Raw genomic sequence first — 24,341 nt, forward strand, 5'->3', positions numbered from 1 at the left:
ATGGCTGATCATCCAACTCAGTATCCTGTACCTGCCTTCTCTCCATACCCCCTGATCCCTTTAGCCACAAGGGCCACATCAAACTCCCTCTTAAATATAGCCAATGAACTGGCCTCAACTACCTTCTGTGGCAGAGAGTTCCAGAGATTCACCACTCTCTGTGTGAAAAATGTTTTTCTCATCTCGATCCTAAAGGATTTCCCCCTTATCCTTAAACTGTGACCCCTTGTTCTGGACTTCCCCAACATCGGGAACAATCTTCCTGCATCTAGCCTGTCCAACCCCTAAAGAATTTTGTATGTTTCTATAAGATCCCCCCTCAATCTTCTAAATTCTAGCGAGTACAAGCCGAGTCTATCCAGTCTTTCTTCATACGAAAGTCCTGCCATCCCAGGAATCAGTCTGGTGAACCTTCTCTGTACTCCCTCCATGGCAAGAATGTTTTTCCTCAGATTTGGTGACCAAAACTGTACGCAATACTCCAGGTGTGGTCTCACCAATACCCTGCACAACTGCAGTAGAACCTCCCTGCTCCTATATTCAAATCCTTTTGCTATGAAGTTGGTCCTTAAGCTGTCCACTCTCCAGGTTTCTGTACAAAATTAGAGCTCAGTGCGTCAACAAGAGCTGACGATACAATGGCTGAGTAATTCACTCACCTTCCTTGCAATAGCGGCAGACAAATGATTGAATCACAGAATGGTTACACCACAGTGTCACCAAAAAGTGGCTTTATGAATTATGATTAATTTAAAAATAAACCGAGTAGACTGAAATAATGACAAATATGGATGAAAATAAAACAACAAGCAATTAAAGCGATATAGGAAGGGAAAGCAAAGAATTAAAATTACTGTTTAATAGTCATGACAAATATTCAAAGTAACTGTCAAATTTAAGCATAAAAATAAACAAAGATAGAAAGAAATGGCTAATTAAGCAAATGTGAATACCATTGCTGATCATAAGGCCATAAGTGATAGGAGCAGAATTAGGCCATTAGGCCTTTCAAGTCTACTCCGCCATTCAATCGTGGCTGATATATCTCTCCCTCCTAACTCCATTCTCCTGCCTTCTCCCCATAACCTCTGACACCCATCAGGTTACTGTAACATGTACGTAACGTAGTGTTGTATTTTAAACTTGCGGGGAACTGCATATTGGGTGCAGAGAATAATCCCTGGATGGATAGAATGTGTTTTATATCTAATGCATGGCTTTGCACCTCATTTATTAGGGAATGCTGAGGTGCTAGTGTCTCCAGGGAGCTAGCTATTGGTGAAGTTGGAGACACAAGTAACAACAAATGCTGGAATCTTGAGCTAAACACAATTTGTAGTATCAACTCAGCGGGTCAGGCAGCATTTCTGGTTCCCCAACAACGGGTACCCTTTCAGAAATGCTGCCTGACCCGCTGAGTTACTCCAGCTCTTGATGTTTTGGTGGTGTCCATCTCTGGTGAACCATACCTGAGGAAGGGTGTGCTGGCTCTGGGGAGGGTCGACAGGAGGTTTACAAGAATGATCCCGGGAATGAGTAGGTTAACCTATGATGAGCGTTTGTCGGCACTGGGCCTGGACTCGCTGGAGTTTAGAAAAATGAGGGGGGGACCTCATTGAAACTGTATGTTTCAATGAGGTCCCCCCCTCATTTTTCTAAAATCCAGCGAATAGTGAAGAGCTTGGATAGAGTGGATGTGGAGAGGATGTTTCCACTAGTGGGAGAGTCTAGGACTAGAGGTCATAGCCTCAGACTTAAAGGACTTTCCTTTAGAAGGAGAAATGTATTGAGTCAGAGGATGGTGAATCTGTGGAATTCTTTGCCACAGAAGACTGTGGAGGCAAAGTCAGTGGATAGAAACAGAAAAATAGGTGCAGGAGTTGGCCATTCGGCCCTTTGAGCCAGCACCGTCATTCAATTGTCTATGGAACTTTCTGCCTCAGATGGCGGTGGAGGCCAGTTCTCTAGATGCTTTCAAGGTAGAGTTAGATAGAGCTCTTAAAGATAGCGGAGTCAAGGGATATGGGGTGAAGGCAGGAACGAGGTACTGATTATGGATGATCAGCCATGATCACATTGAATGGTGGTGCTGGCTCGAAGGGCCGAATGGCCTACTTCTGCACCTATTGTCTATTGCCTATTGTCGATATGATCATGGCTGATCATCTAAAATCAGTTCCCCTGTTCCAGCATTTACTCCATATCTCTTGATTCCTTTAGCCCAATGAGTTATATCTAAATCTCCCTTGAAAACATGCAGTGAATTGGCCTCCACTTCTGTTGCAGAGAATTCCACAGATTCACAACTCTCTGGGTGAAAAAATGTTTCCTCCTCTCAGTCCTAAATGGCCTACCCATTATTCTTAAACTGTGACCCCTGGTTCTGGACTCCCCCCAACAACGAGAACAGTTTTCCTGCATCTACCCTGTCCAATCCTTTAAGAATGTTATATGTTTCTATAAGATACCCTCTCATCCTTCTAAATTTGAGTGAATACAAGCCCAGTCGACACATTATTTCATCATATGTCAGTCCCTGGAGTAATGTGTGCAGTTTTGGTCCACTAATTTGAGGAAGGACATTCTTGTTATTGAGGGAGTGCAGCGTAGGTTTACAAGGTTAATTCCCGGGATGGCGGGACTGTCATATGCTGAGAGAATGGAGCAGCTGGGCTTGTACACTCTGGAGTTTAGAAGGATGAGAGGATATCTCATTGAAACATATAAGATTGTTAAGGGCTTGGACATGCTAGAGGCAGGAAACATGTTCCCGATGTTGGGAGAGTCCAGAACCAGGGGCCACAGTTTAAGAATAAGGGGTAAGCCATTTAGAACGGAGACGAGGAAACACTTTTTCTCATAGAGAGTGGTGAGTCTGTGGAATTCGCTGCCTCAGAGGGCTGTGGAGCCAGGTTCTCTAGATGCTTTCAAGAGAGAGCTAGATAGGGCTCTTAAAAATAGCAGAGTCAGGGGGTATGGGGAGAAGGCAGGAACAGGGTACTGATTGTGGATGATCAGCCATAATCACATTGAATGGCAGTGCTGGCTCGAAGGGCCGAATGTCCTCTTCCTGCACCAGGCCAATTACAGCAGATTTCCGATGCAGTTGGAACCCAGGTGTGCCAACCAGGTTGCCGGAGAGCGGTGGGGGGGGAGGGGGGGTCTGGGCTGAACATCAGAGGAGGGTGTCATGTAAGCGGGCATGGTAAATTGCTCAAGAAGGTGGGTGTGATGGTTGGCAGGTGGGGGGGAAGAATCTGCAAGACATTTTACGACTGGATAAAGTTCCACCAGAGAGACATGAGATATGGGAGAGATGGGTATGATGTTTGGGTCTCCATCATTGCCAGGGCTTTAGGTGGTGAGGAATATGATTGGAGCAGATGGGTGGTAAAGGAATGTGTGGTCCAACGGATCAAAGGGAGTTAAGCATGTCTCTTAACGATCCTTCCCAACTTCTGCAGATACACTGTGGAACACATCCTATCAGGATGCATCACCGCTTGTTTTAAAGTCATAGAGTGATACAGTGTGGAAATAGGCCCTTCGGCCCTCTTGCCCACATCGGCCAACATGTCCCAGCTACACTAGTCCTACCTGCCTGCGTTTGGTCCATATCTTTCCAAATCTGTCCTATCCATGTACCCGTCTAACTGTTCCTTAAACGTTGGGATAGTCCCAGCCTTAACTACCTCTTATGGCAGCTTGTTCCATACACCCACCACCCTTTGTGTGAAAAAGTTACCCCTCAGATTCCTATTAAATCTTTTCCCCTTCACCTTAAACCTATGTCCTCCGGTCCTCGATTCACCTACTCTGGGCAAGAGACACTGCCCAGATCCACCCGATCTATTCCTCTCATAATTTTATACATGATTTTGGTAACAGCTCTGCCCAAGATCACAAGAAATTGGGGAGAATTGTCGATGTAGCACAGTCTATCACAGACCCATACCATTGACTCTATCTATATTACACGCTGCCTTGGGAAAGCAACCAACATAATTCAGGACCTTTTTAACCCAGTCTCACCATTTTCTCCCTTTTAGGCAGAAGAAACAAAAGCTTGAAAATAATCAGATTCAGGAACAGCTATTCCCCACTGTTATCAGGCTGCTGAATGGTCCTCCCATAGATTAGGGTGTAGTTCCGATTTTCCAAACTGCTTTGTTGCAGACTTTGCAGTTTTTTTCTCCGCATCTGTAAAACTATAATGGTGTAACACTATATTCTGCTCTCCAGTAGTTTTCTTCTTGCCATGCCCGTTGTACTTGTGGATAGGAAGGAACTACAGATGCTGGTTTAAACCGAAGATGGACACAAAAAGCTGGAGTAACTCAGCGGGTCAGACGGCATCTCTAGAGGAAAGGAATAGATGTTGTTTTGGGTCGTGATCATATGGCTTGATTGTACTCACATATAGTATGATTTGACTGGATAACACACAAACTAACCTTTTCAGTGTATCACGGTACATGTGAGAATAATAAACCAATACCAACTTAACTGACGGAGATCTAAATTGTTTGCTGTCATTTTCAAACCCATTTAACCCACGATTGCCCGGTGATTGTTGAACCTGAGAAAAATTTGCCGAACTTTCCCTACAATGCTCAGAGGGATTTTGGTGGGAGGTGTGCGAGTGTGTGGGCTTTTGGTAGTGATCAGCATTGGAGGGTTTTGGAGCATTCAATGGAGGATGTAAATATATGGAGCTGTAGATGTTAGTTTACACAAAGAAACATAAAGTGCTGGAGTAATTCAGCAGGTCAGGCTGCATCTCTGGAGAATAAGGATAGGTGATGTTTCGGGTCGGGACCTATCTTCAGAGACTCTTCTTCAGACCCGTCAATGGAGGTTGTTCACACAAGGTCATTAGTAGAGGAAAGCTCAAGTGAGTTGGGATGGTCAGTGTCAGTGTCATGGGGAGTATGGTGAAGGATTCATGGGACTGCTGGTGAGTAAGTAATTTGAAAGGTTTCTTACTGCCTTTAAATCTCTTGCATGCAGAACAAGCAGCACTAAGGGAATCTGGTTAGCTGGCAAATCACCAGTGACAAAACTGTGCTGGATCAACCTGTCCTAATTCTTTTCTGACAGTGCTCTAAGTAGGTCAGATCCATCTGGAAGAACCAGCTAGCTGCAAGCATGGAAGTATGCATCACATGTGAGGCTGGATGCTGATGCCTCTTACCTCCTGCTCCACAATGGAGCCCAAACATGCTTTCAGACTGTATAGAACTGTGGAGATGTACGCATTTTATTACTGAATCTCAGCTTTATGTTAGCCCCATTCATGGAAGATGGAACAATACAGCATTGCACGGGAACATGCAAACAAAAGCTTTTCACTGCATCTCGGTACATGAGACAATACTGAACAAACAAACAGGCACAGTTCTGGTCAGGAAGGTTCAGACGAAATGCCAGAGAGGTACTATTCAAAGTTGAAAAGGTGTCATTGCGATTCTTATGAAAATTATCAACTTTCACGGACATGGTGTGTAGGAAAGAACTGCAGGTGCTGGTTTAAATCAAAGGCAGACACAAAAATGCTGGAAAAACTCTGCGGGACAGGCAGCATCTCTGGAGAGAAGGAATGGGTGACATTTCGGGTCGAGACCCTTCTTCAGACGACATTTCACAGACATGGGACTGGAATAGGCAGTGCTACTCAACTGAATTTCTAGACAAGTATGGCCTTGGAGAAATTGTTCTATCAAGCGAGGCTAAACAGGTTGTGTCTGTATTCTTTGGAGTTTAGAAGTATAAGGGGAAATCTTGGAGAAACATCCTAACAGGATAAGATCCTAAAGGGGCATGACAGGGCAGAAGGTGATGAAATGTTTTTACCGGTTGAAAAGTTTTGGACAAGGGTAAGTAGTTTCAAGTTAAGGATCTGGTCATTTAAAATGGAGGTACATAGAAATGTCTTCCCTCAGAGGATGGTGAATCTCTGGAATTCACTCCAGTAGAGATTTGTGGAGGTAGGATCATTGGAACTATTTAAGGTGCAGGTATTGCAGTGGACATTTTTATGAATGCTACCTTTTTATTTGTTATTGACATCTGGGTAGGTTGATTCCTCTGTTAATTGTTTACTGGATACCACGCAAAACTTTAAAATATTCCTAAACTACTAGGAGCTTGAATGCAAAAGATGCAAGGATGACTGTTAAGAACAAGTTAAACAGATTGATCCCTGGGATGGCGGGACTGTCATATGAGAAAAGATTGAAAAGACTAGGCTTGTATTCATTGGAGTTTAGAAGGATGAGGGGACATCTTATAGAAACATATAAAATTATAAAAGGACTGGACAAGCTCGATGCAGGAAAAATGTTCCCAATGTTGGGCGAGTCCAGAGCCAGAGGCCACAGTCTTAGAATAAAGGGGAGGTCATTTAAGACTGAGGTGAGAAAAAACTTTTTCACCCAGAGAGTTGTGAATTTATGGAATTCCCTGCCACAGAGGGCAGTGGAGGCCAAATCACTGGATGGATTTAAGAGAGAGTTAGATAGAGCTCTAGGGGCTAGTGGAGTCAAGGGATATGGGGAGAAGGCAGGCACGGGTTATTGATAGGGGACGATCAGCCATGATCACAATGAATGGCGGTGCTGGCACGAAGGGCTGAATGGCCTCCTCCTGCACCTATTTTCTATGTCTATGTCTAGAACAAATTCAAAAGTATAACCTTTCAATAGAATGACCTTTATTGCAGATGTTCGCAGAAGAACAATTTACGAATACCACCGAGTTGAACTTCAGATGTCAAAGGTTACGAACATGTCTGCGATTGAAATGATCCCGCTTGCTAGTAAGTAGTAATTTATCAGTTCACGTTTGCATAAATATGGTTCACTGCACAGTGGGGATGTCCATATTTCAAAAATGACAGGATCAAAAAAACACAGAAGTGTAATTAACAAATCAGGCTTTTCCCTGCCCGTGGGATAGAGCCATAGGAATGTGCATTATGGTAGAAATATTGCATATCCCACATCCGCTGATGCAATGGCAGCCCGCCTTCTTGAACTGCTTCAGTTTCTCTTTCAGAGCATTCACATGCTGGAATTAACTAGGGAGTTTCACCACTTTCACCTCGGGATGCCCAAATCAGTCGCTGTGCTTTTTTTATTTATTCATTTTTTGTGGATCTGGGCATCACCTGCAAGGCCAGTATTTATTGCCCATCCTCAGTTGCCCATTGAGACAGCTGACTGGTTTGCCAGTCAATAAACCAATCACTTACACTGGAACTGATATCCAGGGAACGATGACAGATTTTCTCTTCTGAAGGTCAGTGATAAGCTGGGTGTGTTTTTACAACAAAACCGTGGTTTTATGATCAGTGTTAGAAAGAGTAGTTGTTATTTCAAATTCAATACAATATGGTTTTATTCGTCACATTGCACATAAAGTGCAAGTGAAATGAATTTGCCAGCAGCGGTACAATGATAAAGAACACACAATATGCAATAAATATTTAACATAAACATCCACCACAGCATTCATCACTGTGGTGGAAGGCACAATATTTGGCCAGTCCTCCTCCATTTCCCCCCTGGTCGGGACCCCAACCTTCCGCAGCCGTCGCTGCAGGCGTCCAGATGGTAAAAGGACAAGGTAAAAGTCCAGGTAAGTCCAGAATCGGCTCTTCCCCACCTGAGACCGCGGCTTCAGGCTGATGTAGGCCGCAGGCCGGCGGTCGAGATTTAACGGTCACACCGCAGCCAGAAGCACCGCAGACCGCAGGGCCGACAGTCAGAGCTCCTCTCCAGGGATCCCCGGCGAGGGACCCCGCTCCTGATGGTAAGTCGCCACCGCGCCCGCGGTAGAAGTTGGCCGCGGGCCGGCGATGGAAGCTTCTTCTTCCCCCCGGGTCCCCCACGAGGGATCCCAGGCTGCAGACGCCGCGCCAGCTGGAGCTCTGCAGACCGCGGCTTCAGGCTGCCGCGGGCCAGCGAAACGGAGCGCTCCCCTCCGGCGAGCCCCAGTGAGGGCTCGCCCGCTCCGCGCCGAGAGTCCACGCTGTGCCCGCCGCTGAAGCCCCGGGCGCGTCTCCGAGAAAGGCTGCGCCGATCCTCGCTGTTAGGCCACGGGGGAGGCGACCTGGAAAAAGTTGCCTCTCCGTGGAGGAGGCGACCAAAGCGGTTTCCCCCTTACCCTCCCCACACCACCCTCCACACAAAACACACAGAGGAACATTAAAAACATACTTTAAAACATACTAAAAAAACAAAAAAAGTAGAAAAAAAATGGACACGCTGCTGACAAACTGACAAGATTAATGATCTGGATTGAAAATCCGTATCTGCTGCGGTGGGACTGAATTCGGCTGTTTGTGTGTTTGTCCCAGCTCTGGATTACGAGTCCAGCAATTTAAATGCTGTGCCACCATAATACCCTTGCTCACAACTAGTTTAAGTGGGTTTTATGTGTTTCTTTTTGGTAAACCAGCATCTGCAGTTTGTTGTGTCTTCCTATTCCATGCTGTGTTCATTGTAAAATGTAGCAGGAGAAGGACTGCATTTTCTAATGAGCAACTGGGTGAGGTAGTGGGGTATATTGGGCCCTGGGATAGATGTTTGGGGGACGGGTGTACATAGTATATATAGCAGGGGGAGTAACCATCTATTAGGTGCTCCCACGCAAGCTCATCGTCCCAGAGCAGTGCTGTAGTAAATCCCCTATCAAGATTCCCTTCACCTTGTGCCTTGCAGATCTCTTCAGCACCACAATATCCTGGCCACACCTCAGATCCTGGCCACAACTCCCATCTCCCAATCTTGCAATGCACCAACCCCTCCTAACCACCTGACCCCATAGGGCAAAACCCCAGCCCCCCCATCACTCACCCTCATGACTATCTACCTCTGCACAGCTTCATATTGTGCTATTCACCGATATCTATCACACTGCTCCATCATTCCCTCCACAACCCTACCTCCATCACATGTTCACATGTTCCAGGAACAAAATTAGGCCATTTGGCCCATCAAGTCTACTCCGCCATTCAATCATAGCTGATCTATCTTTCCCTCTCAACTCCATTCTTGTGCTTTCTCCTCATAACCCCTGACACCCTTACTACTCAAGAATCAATCTCCGCCTTAAAGATATCCATCCACAGCTGTCTGTGGTAATGAATTCCACAGATTCACCACCCTCTGACTAAAGATATTCCTCCTCATCTCCTTTCTAGAACTACATCCCTTTAAGGACAAAGCAGTCATTGTTATCACAGCCTTGATACACACCCCCACCATCCTTTCCACCATTATAGGGCTCAATATACCTTACTTCCTCATCTATATTTCCATCCCAAAGGGTTTTGATGCAACCTATCGTCTATCAGAAGAAAATGTATAATTATTTAAAATATATGTTTACATCTCCCTTCAAAGAATATATTCAGGGGAATACAAGCCAAATGTCTGTAGTGCAGCATCATAACTATGATCTTATATAATCTTAAATCATGCTTAAATTATGCCACTTTTGACTTTCTCATTCTCAAATGTTATAAATGAATGCTGAAGGAAAAGCTCGAGCTCAGCAGTCTTTTTCAATTAAAAAAAACAATATTCTGCAATTGTCCTGATATCTTTGTTATCTTTCTCATTTCCAGCTTGCCTCCAGATGAGAAACTGCTTTGCCTGTGTTAATGCGGAGATTGGGTTCAACTGCACCTGGTGTGACAAGTTGCAACGGTAAGACTCCAGTTCCTGGAGAAGACTATAACAAGGCAATTATAATCCTTCAACTAAATAATGCTGAAATTGAAGGAACGGACAATCTTTTTTTTTTCCGTTTAGTTTAGAGATACAACGCGTAATAATAATAATAATAATGGATGGGATTTATATAGCGCCTTTCTAATACTCAAGGCGCTTTACATCGCATTATTCATTCACTCCTCAGTCACACTCGGTGGTGGTAAGCTACTTCTGTAGCCACAGCTGCCCTGGGGCAGACTGACGGAAGCGTGGCTGCCAATCTGCGCCTACGGCCCCTCCGACCACCACCAATCACTCACACACATTCACACACATTCACACACAGGCAAAGGTGGGTGAAATGTCTTGCCCAAGGACACAACGACAGTATGCACTCCAAGCAGGATTCGAACCGGCCACCTTCCGGTCGCCAGCCGAACACTTAGCACGTCCTCGTAAACAGGCACTTCGGCACACCGAGTCCACACCGACCAGCAATCCCCGCACATTAACACTACCCTACACACACACACTGGGGACAATTTTACATTTACACCAAGCCAATTAGCCTACAAACCTGAACGTCTTTGGAGTGTGGGAGGAAACCGAAGATCTCGGAGTAAACCCACGCACGTCACGGGGAGAACGTACAAACTCTGTACTGACAGCACCCGTAGTCGGGATCGAACCCGGGTCTCTGGCGCTGCAAGGCAGCAGCTCTTCCGCTGTGCCACCGTGCCATCCATTGTGATTCGTAGGTTTTGATTTCCTTTCATCACTCTAACTAGGTTGTAGTTTTGTTCTTATCAGTATTATACATTGCCTTCTGTTTGCCAATGTTCAGCAGTGAAACTTGGTTTGCTTATTATTAAATCAAACAAGAGCTCTCGTTTGAAATGTTGATTTCATGTAATGCTCTTCTACCTTTTTAATATATTTAAGTGATTTTAGTTTCCTGATCCACTTTACCCATTTACTGTACAATAATCGCTTACATTTATATCAGACTTTTATCATTGTGAAATGTCTAAAACCACTTCATATGAAAGTAATGGGACCAGAATTGGAACAACCAAAGAACGAACAAGTGTAAAATTCATGGCAGGGGAACAGTGGAGTTTGAATGAGTGGATAGGTATTTTCAAATTGAAGCATTTATGGACCAGGAGTTATTCTCAATGAGTATAAGGTATATGGGTGAATCTAGTTATATCTTAAACATACCCCTTCCCCTTTTCCACATTTTGTTACATTACAGCATTATTCCAAAATGGATTAGATTCAATTTTTTAATCATCAATCTACACACAATACCCCATAATAAAAAATCAAAAACAGGTGTTTAGAAATTTTTGCAAAGTAATTAAAAATAAATAACTGAAATATCACATTTATTCAGACCCTTTATTCAGTACTTTGTTGAGGCACCTTTGGCAGCGATTACAGCCTCAAGTCTTCTTGGGTATGACGCTACAAGCTTGGCACACCTGTATTTGGGTAATTTCTCCCATTCTTCTCTGCAGATCCTCTAAAGCTCTGATGGGGAGCATCGCTGCACAGCTATTTTCAGGTCCCTCCAGAGATGTTCAATCGGGTTCAAGTCCGGGCTTTGGCTGGGTCACTCAAGGACATTCACAGACTTGTCAGGAAGTCACTCCTGCGTTGTCTTGGCTGTGTGCTTACAGCCGTTGTCCTGTTGGAAGGTGAACTTCAGCCCCAGTCTGAGGTCCAGAACGCTCTGGAGCAGGTTTTCATCAACAATGCCTTTGCACTTTGCTCCGTTCATCTTTCCCTCGATCCTGACTAGTCTCCTAGTTCCTGCCACTGAAAAACATCCCCACAGCATGATGCTGCCACCAACATGCTTCACCGTAGGTATGGTATTGGCCACGTGATGAGCGGTGCCTGGTTTCCTCCAGACGTGACGCTTGGCATTCAGGCCAAAGAGTTCAATCTTGGTTTCATCAGACCAGAGAATCTTGTTTCTCATGCCTTTTGGCAAACTCCAAGCGGGCTGTCATGTGCCTTTTACTGAGGAGTGGCTTCCATCTGACCACTCTACCATAAAGGCCTGATTGGTGGAGTGCTGCAGATATAGTTGTCCTTCTGGAAGGTTCTCCCATCTCCACAGAGGAACTCTGGTGCTCTGTCAGAGTGACCATCGGGTTCTTGGTCATCTCCCTAACCAAGGCCCTTCTCCCCCGATTGCTCAGTTTGGCCGGGCGGCCAACTCTATGAAGAGTCTTGGTGGTTCCAAAGTTCTTCCATTTAAGAATGACGGAGGCCACTGTGCTCTTTGGGACCTGCAATGTTGCAGAAATAGTTTTAAACCCTTCCCCAGATCTGTGTCTTGACACAATCCTGTCTCGGAGTTCTATGAACAATTTCTTTGTCCTCATGGCTTGGTTTTTGCTCTGACATGCACTGTCAACTGTGGGACCTTATATAGACTGGTGTGTGCCTTTCCAAATCATGTCCAATCAACTTAATTTACCACTGGTGGACTCCAATCAAGTTGTAGAAACATCTCAAGGATAATCAATGGAAACAGGATGAACCAAAGCTTAATTTTGAGTGTCATAGCAAAGGGTCTGAATACTTACGTAAATGTGATATTTCAGTTATTTATTTTTAATTACTTTGCAAAAAATTCTAAACGCCTGTTTTCACTTCTTCATTCTGAGGTATTATGTGTAGATTGATGATAAAAAAAAAAGAATTTAATCCATTTTAAAATAAGGTTGTAACATAACAAAAGGTGGAAAAAGTGAAGGGGTCTGAATACTTTCTGAATGCACTGTAACTGTTGCATTGAATGCTTTGTACACGAGGAATCAAGAGTAAAGAGTGTTTAATTGACATATGCACCAGCAACAGGACAATGAAACTCAACAGCACAACAAATGAATGTCCAATAAACAATAATACAATAAATGATCAACTGATAAATGATAAATGATCCCTGAATATCCATGTGCCTATCTGAAAGCCTCTTAAATGCCACTTTAACACCTACCTCAAACGTTGCCCCTCTAACTGTCGCTGTCCTGTGCATGGCTGCCCAGCCAGCAGCTGTCTGTCTCTTCATCTTTTTATTTTTTATTTTAGTTAGTTAAATGTTTTGTTTGGAGGTCTAGACTTTTTTATGTGGGGGGGGGGGGGAAGGGGGGAAACTACCTTTCAGGGTCCCTACCTGGTCGGAGAGGCAGCTTTTCTCCGGGCTGCAGCTTCGACCCGTCCTCGCGGCCTACCAGCGGGCCTGGAGCGGCGTTTCCTGTCGGGGACCGTCCAGAACCTCGGCTTTGGCGGCGGCACAGCGCTGGAGTGCTATCGCGGAGCGGAGCGGGCGATGCCTTGCCCGGGTCGCCGCGCTGGAGCTCCGGTGAGCTGAAGATCCCTGAGGAAAACATCACGGAGCTGCGGGACTGTGGAGCGACCAGCTGCGGGTGGCGGCGCTGACTTTACACCGGGAGCCTGGGATCTCTAGATGAGATCGCCAGTTGTGGAGCTCCAACCGGCGCGGCCTTGTTGGCTTTGGAAGCCACGGCCTCCAGTACGGAAGCGGCCGTTCCAGGGTTCCCAAGCCGCTGAGAGGACTCTCCCGACGCCGGAGCAACATCACCCGGCGAGAACGGCCAGGAACATCGGGCCTCCGTAGAGGCAACTGTGGAGGCCTCAATGGGCCCGACTATGGGTGAACTGGGGTTGGGGACTGGACTTTGTGCCTTCCCTCATAATGGGAACCATTGTGGGGGGATGTTCTTTATGTTTAAAACTCTTATTAATGTTATGTCTGTATTCCTTCTTTATGTGCTGCAAAATGGCAAGAAGCATTTCACTTCACTACACCTAGGTGTATGTGAATGTGACCAATAAAATACCTTTGATACTTTGATACCTTTAACCTTAAAGCTATGCCCTCTAGTCTTTGACATTACCATCCAGGGGGAAAGGTTCTGACTGCCTATTCTGTCTATGCCTCTCACAATTTTATATAGCTTTCACTTCTAGATACAAATGAAAATGTAGCTGTTCTTGTTTCTGATGCAAATAGTTTCTTGTGCAAAATGTTATGGCATAGATCTTACCTGCAATAGAAACGGAAATGTTTACATTTTTTACATTGCTTGATATGCAAAATATTTCCAGCAGTCATTGCTTTTATTTCAGATTTTTAACATTGTATTTTTTTTTGTTTTTAGATGTGCGTTAGATCCTTTTTCTATGGCACAGTCTTTAAAGTTAATCAAAATGTTGTCAAAATTGCATGCTCCACACAAAAGACTACCAATTAATCACCTTTTAAATAGGTGGATGTACGACTAGATGAGTTGTTAACATTGTTCTCTTTATGGATCAAACAAATACATCCTCAGGGTAGAGATGGTAAGATGTGCTATTCATCGTGACCTCTAGTTGATTTGTCTGATCACTGAAAATGGTAATGAGATGAGGAAGCTCTCCACTGACTTCAGAAAACAACAACAGAATGAACAGTTGCCTTGGGCAAATGTGATGGGTAATCAAACAAATTGCAATATGTATCCATTTAAAAGTGTGACTACATTTATAAGCAAAAATAACTGCTTGTTCAATACATTACAGTAGAATCATAGAAAAGGTTCAACATTAAAGGAGGACATTTGGTCCATTGTGCCTGCAGTAGTCAAGAGAAAGTTGCCACGCATAACCCCTCCTATTACATTGTCCATGTGCCTGAAGGTTAAAGACCCTTGGTTACACATGAAAGCACTTTGTAAATGTGTTGAGGGTTTCTGACACTGTTGTATTGGAGAGAATGTGTTCCTAATGCCCCTGTCCCACTTAGGAAACCTGAACGGAAACCTCTGGAGACTTTACACCCCACCCAAGGTTTCCGTGCGGTTCCCGGAGGTTGCAGGTGGTTGCCGGAGGTTGCAGTTAGTGGAAGCAGGTAGGGTGACTGACAAAAACCTCCGGGAACCGCACGGAAACCTTGGTTGGGGCACAAAGTCTCCAGAGGTTTCCGGTCAGGTTTCCTAAGTGGGACAGGGGCATTAACTCGACCACCTGGAATAGCATGGACAGCATTGAAGGATAAGATCCTAATGTGATTAGTATAGATGGAAATAAAAAGTCAGCATGGACATGGTGGACCAAAGAGCCCATTCCTGTGCTGTATTACTCTATGAGTGGAGGCAGGCAAGCAGTGAAGAAAGCGAATGGCATGTTGGCCTTTATAACAAGTTGTACAGAGCCCTAGTGAGACCACACCTGGAGTATTGTGTGCAGTTTTGGTTCCCTAATTTGAGGAAGGATATTCTTGCTATTGACGGAGTGCAGCGTAGGTTTACAAGGTTAATTCCCAGGATGGTGGGACTGTCATATGCTGAGAGAATGGAGCAGCTGGGCTTGTACACTCTGGAGTTTAGAAGGATGAGAGGGTATCTCATTGAAACATATAAGATTGTTAAGGGCATGGACACGCTAGAGGCAGGAAACATGTTCCCGATGTTGGGGGAGTCCAGAACCAGGAGCCACAGATTAAGAATAAGGAGTGAGCCATTTTGAACGGAGACGAGGAAACACTTTTTCTCACAGAGAGTGGTGAGTCTGTGGAATTCTCTGCCTCAGAGGGCGGTGGAGGCAGGTTCTCTGGATGCTTTCAAGAGAGAGCTAGATAGGGCTCTTAAAAATAGCGGAGGCAGGGGATATGGAGAGAAGGCAGGAATGGGGTACTGATTGGGGATGTTCAGCCATGATCACATTGAATGGCGGTGCTGGCTCGAAGGGCCGAGTGGCCTATTCCTGCAGCTATTGTCTATTGTCTATTGTCTTTTGTCTATGACTTTCTTGGGTGGAAACATTTTCCTCATCTTCTCTTTAATCATCCATTGTCTGCTGGTTTTAGACATCTTCATAAATTAAATAGGTCTTTCCTATTTCATTAATCTAAGCTCATCATAATTTTGTAAACCTCAATTAAATCTCCCCTCATCATCTGTCCAATTTTGTCCTTGCAGCTCAAATTTCTAATCTAGAAAATCCATATGTACCGTGTCCAGTGCAATTGCATCTTCTGTACTGCTAACCAGATCTGTACACATATTCAGGCTCTGATAATTCACTTCGCTCCATAGATGCTGCTGCACCCGCTGAGTTTCCCCAGCAATTTTGTGTACCTCTGATAATTCACTGTTCAATTGTTTGGAAATCTGAATGGAATGGCATCTGACTCACTCTCTTCCCTTTCACCAGGGGCCTGGCTCGCACACGCTTCCTGTCCACCCACTCTATTCAATTCCATCTGCCCTTTTCTGCTCAACTGATCAAAACCTGTGTCTTCCTTGTAGTCAAAAGCTTTTCTTCTTAACTGTGTGGCCAATATTAGTATTCTCCACAAACCTCTTCATCATCAATCAAGTTAAAGAGGCAGCATTTGGAATATTTTGTTTACCACAGGTTTTGGTCGCCCTGCTGCAAAAGGATATGGTTAAGCTGGGAAGTGTGCAGAGTAGATTTATGAGGATGTTGCCAGCATCTCTGGAGAACATGGATAGCTAATGTTTCGGTCCAGGATCCATCTTCAGTCTACCTATCCATGTTCTCCAGAGATGTTGCCTAACCTGCTGAGCTACTCCAGTACTTTGTGTCTTTTTTTTGCAAACCAGCAATTGCAGTTCCTTGTTTCTACATTTCTGCCAAGCAAAGTACCAGGGAGGGAGAAGGATATTGGTATTGGTTTATTATTGTCGCGTGTACAGTGAAAATGTTTTTTTGTGTGTCATCCAATTAAATCAGATAATACAGAATATGAATACAATAAGGTCATACACAAGTACAATGGGTAGAGCAAAGAGAAAAATAGCAGAATGCAAAGTTTAGTTTTCGGCAATGTAGTATTACAGTTCCAAAGAAAAAGTCCAATGTTTGCAATGAGGTAGGTTGGAGGATTGAGACTACATCCTGGCTTATGGACATTCAGAAGTCTGATAAAAGTGAGAAAGAATCTGGTTTTGAGTCATAGATTCATAGTCTGGCGGTACATGCTTTTAAGCCTTTGGATTTTCTGCTCGGTAGAAGAGTGAATGACCGGGTTGAAAAATGTCCTTGGCTGCCCTCCCGAAGCTGTGTGAAATGTAGAGTCAATGGTGGAGAGTTTAATTTGTGGGATGGACTGGGAAACACCTACAACTGCAAAAAATAATCTTCAATTTCTTACATCTTTGGTCAGAGCTGTTCTCAAACCAAGATGTGATGCAGCCCGATGATGCAAGCTATGGTGCAGCTGCAGAACTTGGTGACTTAATTTACCTCTTGATCCTGAATAAATTAGCTAATCTACTCAGTGGATCTTACATTTGGTGGTGCCATTTCTATGAACAACCTTATGAGTGTTTCTCAGAGGACTTGCTCCCCACTAAGGGACCTAACTCAATTGTAGTTTCTCTTGCCACACTTTAAATGAGTCCCAAAATCATTATTTCTGAGATTGTCATGCTTCCATTTCCTGGATTTAACTGGCTCCATGTAACTTCAGTGTTCTTAGGCATTTGGCACGGAAAGTGACTGAACACAGGAAAAGCAGCCCACCGACTATCCAGAGCATTAGCTGCCTATTCAAATGTGCAGAAAAGTCGATATCTGTGTAGTTTATGCATCCTGTACTGGGACTACGGTAGAGTTAAAGCAGTACCAAAAGACCCGAAGAGGTTTATTTTAGCAACTTTGCACACTGTGTGGAACTTTATATCAGAAACTAGTTCTGAAGCAGAACCTGTGCATTATGAAAGAGATGGTTAGTTACTTGAAAGGAAGATGAATATTAAGATGTATGAGATTATGAAAAAGTGGAAAGAGGTCAGGAGGCAGGCAGCATGTTAAAACTGAGGCTGTTCTGCTCATCTGAAGACCAGGACACCGTTAACAGGTCAAATTAGCAATGCTTGTTTGATCAGATAGGACAGGTTCATAGTGGAATTGGTGCATCTGTGCCACAAATTGAAATCTTGAGAGAAAACAACCAGCAAATGCTAAGTTAGCAAGTGAGTGCAGACGAGAAGCACGAAATCCATGAAATAATAAGGAAATTAGGTTTCAGATGCGAAAGACCATTCGGGGATTGGTGGGAATGGCAGTTGATCTTGCACCACTGAGAGAGTGTTAATGATCAAAGATCTGAAAATGTGATCATTTCTGGCAGCAACTGATGAGCACTGCCTGGGGAAAGCAGCTGCTGTGCACGTAATGTGATGTGTGATTAAACTCACATAATTTCCCAGCTACAATCAAGGGGAAATAAGGTTGTGCTTTCATGTTGCAGGGGAAACAAAAATAAGGCTATCTTTTTCCCCCATTGTGAAATAACTATAGCAAGGATGACTACCTTAATCTAGCATTTTCTGAATAGCTATTTCTGGAAATATTGTTTAATTTAGCAGGGCAGCATTATGCTGAAAAGCGGAGAAGTGACAAATAATGATAAGCACAAAGAAATAAATGTGTTGTATCATTACTTTGATAAGTAAAAACATTGTAATTGCCTTTTCAGAATTACTGGTGAGGTGTATTTTAATATTTGTGCCCCTTGTCTCTTATTGCTATAATAAGTAACTTTTGCAAAAACGTATGAAAGACTAGCTATCTCCATCCAGTGGGAAATAAGATATTTTAATCAGCGCCTGTCTTTCAAAGGGATAATGAGGCATCTACTGGATTTCAACTCAACCTTCACATATGCTTAAAGAGTCAGTGCTTTTGGCAAGTAAATTATTCTGTTTATTCCAATTGTATTTAGACTGTAATTTTGATGGCGCTCTTTGTGACTGCTGCAATGTGCACCATCCTTCATTGTACTGGATGTCACTGAGCTGCAAGTAGGATGCTATGAGGCTGCAGGGTGACTTGGATGCATAGGTGAGTGGGCAGATGCATGGCAGATGCAGTATAATGTGGACAGATTCGAGGTTATCCACTTTGGTGGCAAGAACAGGAAGGCAGATTATTATCTGAATGGTGTCAGATTAGGAAAAGGGGAGATGCAATGACACCTGAGTGTGCTTGTACATCAGTCACTGAAAGTAAGCATGCAGGTTCAACAGGCAACAATCAATAATCAGTTTTATTCGTCACTTGCACATAAAGTGCAAGTGACATGAATTTGCCAGCAGCGGTACAATGAAAAAAGAACACACAAATAAAAATTTAACACAAACATCCACCACAGCATTCATTACTGTGGTGGAAGCCACAGAATTTGACCAGTCCTCCTTCATTTTCCCCCGTGGTTGGGACCTCAACCTTCCACAGCCGCCGCTCCGGGCATCCAGATGAGTGAAAGTCCAGGTAAGTCCAGAATCGGCTCTTCCCCAGCGGAGACCGCGGCTTCAGGTTGGTGTAGGCCGCAGGCCGGCAGCCGAAGATTTAAAGTTCCCGCTGCGCCGCAGCCAGAAGCACCGCAGACCGCAAGGCCGGCGGTCGAAGCTCCCCTCCAGAGGCCCCGGCGAGGGACCCGCTCCCGATGGTAAGTCGCCGCCACACACCGTGGTGGCTTCTTCTCCTCCCGGGTCCCCAACGAGGGATCCTGGGCTGCGGACGCCACGCCAGCTGGAGCTTAATTAATCACAATTACCATTCATAACATATATGAGTACATCAGGTAGTGCAAAAGAGAAAATAAACAGAAGGTGGAATATAAAAAAGTACAATGGTCGCAATTATGTAGATTGAGAATTCATCCTTAGCATAAGAGTGGTCCATTCAAGGTCCATTCAGCAGGGAATAAGCTATTCTTGAATATGTTGGTACATGTGTTTTTTAAGCTTTTGTATCTTCTGCAGTTTAACCAAAAGTTCCAAAATAAAAACAAAACAAAACAAAACAAATGTAGGTCCCTTGCAGTCAGAAACAGGTGAATTGATCATGGGGAACAAAGACATGGCAGACCAATTGAATAACTACTTTGGTTCTGTCTTCACTAAGGAAGACATAACGAATCTGCTGGAAATAGCAGGGGACTGGGGGTCAAATGACATGGAGGAACTGAGTGAAATCCAGGTTAGCCAGGAAGTGGTGTTAGGTAAATTGAATGGATTAAAGGCCGATAAATCCCCAGGGCCAGATAGGCTGCATCCCAGAGTACTTAAGAAAGTAGCCGCAGAAATAGTGGATGCATTAGTGATAATTTTTCAAAACTCTTTAGATTCTGGAGTAGTTCCTGAGGATTGTAACCCCACTTTTTAAAAAGGGAGGGAGAGAGAAAACGGGGAATTACTGACCAGTTAGTTTAACATCGGTAGTGGGGAAACTGCTAGAGTCAGTTATTAAAGATGGGATAGCGGCACATTTGGAAAGTAGTGAAATCATAGGGCAAAGTCAGCATGGATTTATGAAAGATAAATCATGTCTGACGAATCTTATAGAATTTTTCGAGGATGTAACTAGTAGAGTGGATAAGGGAGAACCAGTGGATGTGTTATATCTGGACTTTCAGAAGGCTTTTGACAAGGTCCCACATAAGAGATTAGTATACAAACTTAAAGCACACGGCATTGGGGGTTCAGTATTGATGTGGATAGAGAACTGGCTGGCAGACAGGAAGCAAAGAGTAGGAGTAAACGGGTCCTTTTCACAATGGCAGGCAGTGACTAGTGGGGTACCGCAAGGCTCAGTGCTGGGATCCCAGCTATTTACAATATATATTAATGATTTAGATGAGGGAATTGAATGCAAAATCTCCAAGTTTGTGGATGACACGAAGCTAGGGGCAGTACTAGCTGTGAGGAGGATGCTAGGAGGCTGCAAGGTGACTTGGATAGGCTGGGTGAGTGGGCAAATGCATGGCAGATGCAGTATTATGTGGATAAATGTGAGGTTATCCACTTTGGTGGCAAGAACAGGAAAGTAGACTATTATCTGAATGGTGGCCAATTAGGAAAAGGGGAGATGCAACGAGATCTGGGTGTCATGGTCCACCAGTCATTGAAAGTAGGCATGCAGGTGCAGCAGGCGGTGAAGAAAGCGAATGGTATGTTAGCATTCATAACAAAAGGATTTGAGTATAGTAGCAGGGAGGTTCTCCTGCAGTTGTACAGGGTCTTGCTGAGACCACACCTGGAGTATTGCGTACAGTTTTGGTCTCCTAATCTGAGAAAATACATTCTTGCCATAGAGGGAGTACAGAGAAGGTTCACCAGACTGATTCCTGGGATGTCAGGACTTTCATATGAAGAAAGACTGGATAGACTCGGCTTGTACTCGCTAGAATTTAGAAGATTGAGGGGGGATCTTATAGAAACTTACAAAATTCTTAAGGGGTTGGACAGGCTAGATGCAGGAAGATTGTTTCCGATGTTGGGGAAGTCCAGAACAAGGGGTCACAGTTTAAGGATGAGGGGTAAATCTTTTAGGACCGAGATGAGAAAAACATTTTTCACACAGAGAGTGGCAAATCTCTGGAATTCTCTGCCACAGAAGGCCAGTTCATTGGCTATATTTAAGAGGGAGTTAGATGTGGCCCTTGTGGCTAAAGGGATCAGGGGGTATGGAGAGAAGGCAGGTACAGGATACTGAGTTGGATGATCAGCCATGATCATATTGAATGGCGGTGCAGGCTCGAAGGGCCGAATGGCCTACTCCTGCACCTATTTTGTATGTTTCTATGTTTCTATTCCTATTACTTACTTTTCTGCTATTTCTTTGAATATGATTTGCAAGGATGCGTTCAGCTTCCACCTGTACATCAGTGAAGGTCCACTTTGTTGAATTATGTTATGCGCCTGTCTTTCTGACAATAAGTATAAATGGTTAGCGTTAGAACATTATGTCTACAATGGCCCAGCAAGGGACAATAAATGCTAGTCTTGCTCAAAGATCTTTGGTCTTGCTAGCGATACCTGATCCTGAACAATGAATAGGTAAAAACAAAAAGAAAAATTTAAATAATTTATGAAGAAGCATCACATAGGTATGTTGCAAAGCCTACCTGAAGCGTCGCTGAAAATCTGTTGCTGCGGGTGTGCGCGATTTTGGCGCCGTTTAGAGGGGGGCGGGTTTAAAACGCGATTTTCTCTAGGCTGTTCAAATCGAAGATGTTCAGCCTTGTTAATTATTAACGAAAAATCGCTGGAAGACCCCGTCGCAAAAGCTATTATTAGTTTTAAAGGCCTTGGATAATAGTTATAGTAGGTTAAAAATCAATCTCTAAACCCGCGACCACCGACAGCCGTCAGGGTCTCATAGAGCAAACCACAGAAGGTATGTAGCTTATTTTTACATTAAAAAGGGCTTCTTAAGATCCCTTTATACAAAGTTTAATATTGCGAGTAGCTCATTTTGGGCCCATTATATCCCGCAGTATTTTTCTGGGCATTTGAGGGCACAAATCTACCGCAATGTGAACGTTCTAAACCAGCGCGTTCACAGGAACCCACTAGAAAGCTGATTTAAAATGGACTTTAATTTACAGCAATTGAACACGAAATTCCTTCCATTTGGTCTATAAATTAATGTAAATGAGATTTAAAAATCATGTTTTATTGTGAATTATTTATGAATATTATTTGCACACTTAGGCTATTTAAAAATGTTAATCATTTATTAAGAAATTGATAGATGTTTAGATCTAGTAATTGAAGTTTGAAATTAGCTACACTTGGGTAACTAACTAATTATATGCTTTAATTTCAGGTCATCCAAGTAAGATTATTTTATATTTGTTTCAGAATGGTTCAATCTATGATAACTGAAAATTTCATTCAGTTCTCTTAATTTTTAAGAAAGTTATGGGCTTTTGACTGTCCACGATCACAGCTTTTTTGTTACGTCCATAGAAAATCAATAGGGAACAAGACGCTAATTTCCGAGTATGAAAATGGCCATAACTTTTTAAATACATGAGATATGAAAGTGAATTAGGTGTCAAATTAAACTTCTTTTTATGCTTTATCTGATGGGATAAATTACAGACTTGATTTTTTTAAATCTTAAAATTTTGTAACATTGCTACATCACATTCTCTGGATGTCAATGGATAAACAGTGAATATACTCTCATCGGGATTGCTCACATCTGCGGGAGAACTAAAATGAGCTACGTTTGTATCATTTTAACCTGAGTGGTATGAAAGTGATCCTACAGTATTTAGTTTCCATTCTAAACTGTGTACCTTCAATCTTGGTTCATCTCGTACTCAGTTTTGGGCAGATTCTTTGATGAACAGAGGTGAGCAGCAAACAATAGTTTCAATCTACCCCCCGTATTGTAAACTTACATAGAGAATCATACTATATCAAGTCTGTTGCTAAGGCCACTTCTACTACCAGAACATCTCTATATTTTCACCCTAGCTGATCCTATTGACATGAAAAACATAACCGTACCTCAAAATTTAATCATTCTAAAAGACTCTTCACTAATTCCATGCTGCACACATATCAGTCACATCCTCAGCAATCTGCATCCTGCTCCTTCTGCTGGATGGAATTGAGTCTAAATCATCATCCTTGTGCGATTGTAGTCTTCCTCTACCACTAGTGGAGGACCACTATCTTCCTCCCACGGATTGCTGGGAGGATCCAGCTAGTCCACATCTTTTAATTTGATGGATCATGCAGTTTCACCTCCCATGGATATCCATGTCCCTCCAGAGATGCTCACTGACCCACTGAGTTGCTCCAGCACTTTGTGTTCCAGGTTCTGCAGTTTCCTGTGTCTCTACATGAAAGTAAAGGCTTTGTCCATTACCTCTTTAAAAATTTCGCTGCCATGCTGAATATGATTTTTGCTCCTCTTGATAACATACGTACAAATTCACTGCTGTGTTTCTACATTACTTTGGTTTCAGTTCCTGTATTAGAACTGTGGCTATTTTTCCAAAGATTTGCCATTGGGAGAAAAGTTCTTTGGGATGTCCTGCAGATTTCTTTCTTGCACAAAAATAACATATAAGTAACATAGCATTGCAAATCAATGATGACCAAACCACTGGATGAGCAGGATATAGCCTCTTTGTTAGACTGCACCATATTAGCGTGCTGCACATTTTCTTCAGGAAATAAAACGTAGCAGGGGCCATATTCTAAATATAACAAAGAATATTTTTTTGTAATTTTGGTAATTTATTTCATCCTATACTTTCAAATTATATGTGATAATTTGCTTATAAATGTAACCTTACGTTCCTCAGTTTCCTCTTTTGATGCCTCTCACAAACACAGATGTAGGGACCAGTAGAGTTCATGAAAATTTTAATATGATACAAGAGATTGCGGATGCTGGCATCATACTTGAGTATGGTCAATTTAAATTTGTTAAAGATCTATCTGCATTCATAATGTGTTGTCCTATCTTAATCATACGGTCTTCCTTCAACAAAGTAATGCAATAAGCTTTCAAGTTTCTGCACGTTAAGCTATTAGGCCACCTGGAGAAACTGCTGAAGATTGAACATCGATTAACTGAGACCTAAGCAAATTCTAATGAAGACAGCTCATCAATTTACTCAGACATCTAGTGATTCTTTCCTATGTGACCTAATAGCCTCAGATGCAGAATCAAATGAATCAACTCACAAATCGCCTTTAATTACTCAAACTTGTTTACATTGGGCAGGGGTCAAACGGAAAGGTCCAGTTGGCTTTGTTT

At 43.3% G+C, this 24,341-nt stretch overlaps 1 protein-coding gene across 1 annotated transcript in view; it reads left to right on the top strand.

Annotated features, from left to right (window-relative positions):
• The window catches only part of plxdc2 (plexin domain containing 2), a 461,845-nt gene that overhangs the window by 350,384 nt on the left and 87,120 nt on the right, over positions 1 to 24,341 (top strand). Inside the window, exons 8-9 of the mRNA XM_033015387.1 lie at positions 6,722 to 6,817; positions 9,632 to 9,713. Of these exons, the coding sequence (XP_032871278.1) occupies positions 6,722 to 6,817; positions 9,632 to 9,713 (178 nt within the window). The remainder of the gene's footprint in view (positions 1 to 6,721; positions 6,818 to 9,631; positions 9,714 to 24,341) is intronic.

Source organism: Amblyraja radiata, chromosome 2 (genome assembly GCF_010909765.2).
Source record: "Amblyraja radiata isolate CabotCenter1 chromosome 2, sAmbRad1.1.pri, whole genome shotgun sequence".
Taxonomy (NCBI): Eukaryota; Metazoa; Chordata; class Chondrichthyes; order Rajiformes; family Rajidae; genus Amblyraja; species Amblyraja radiata.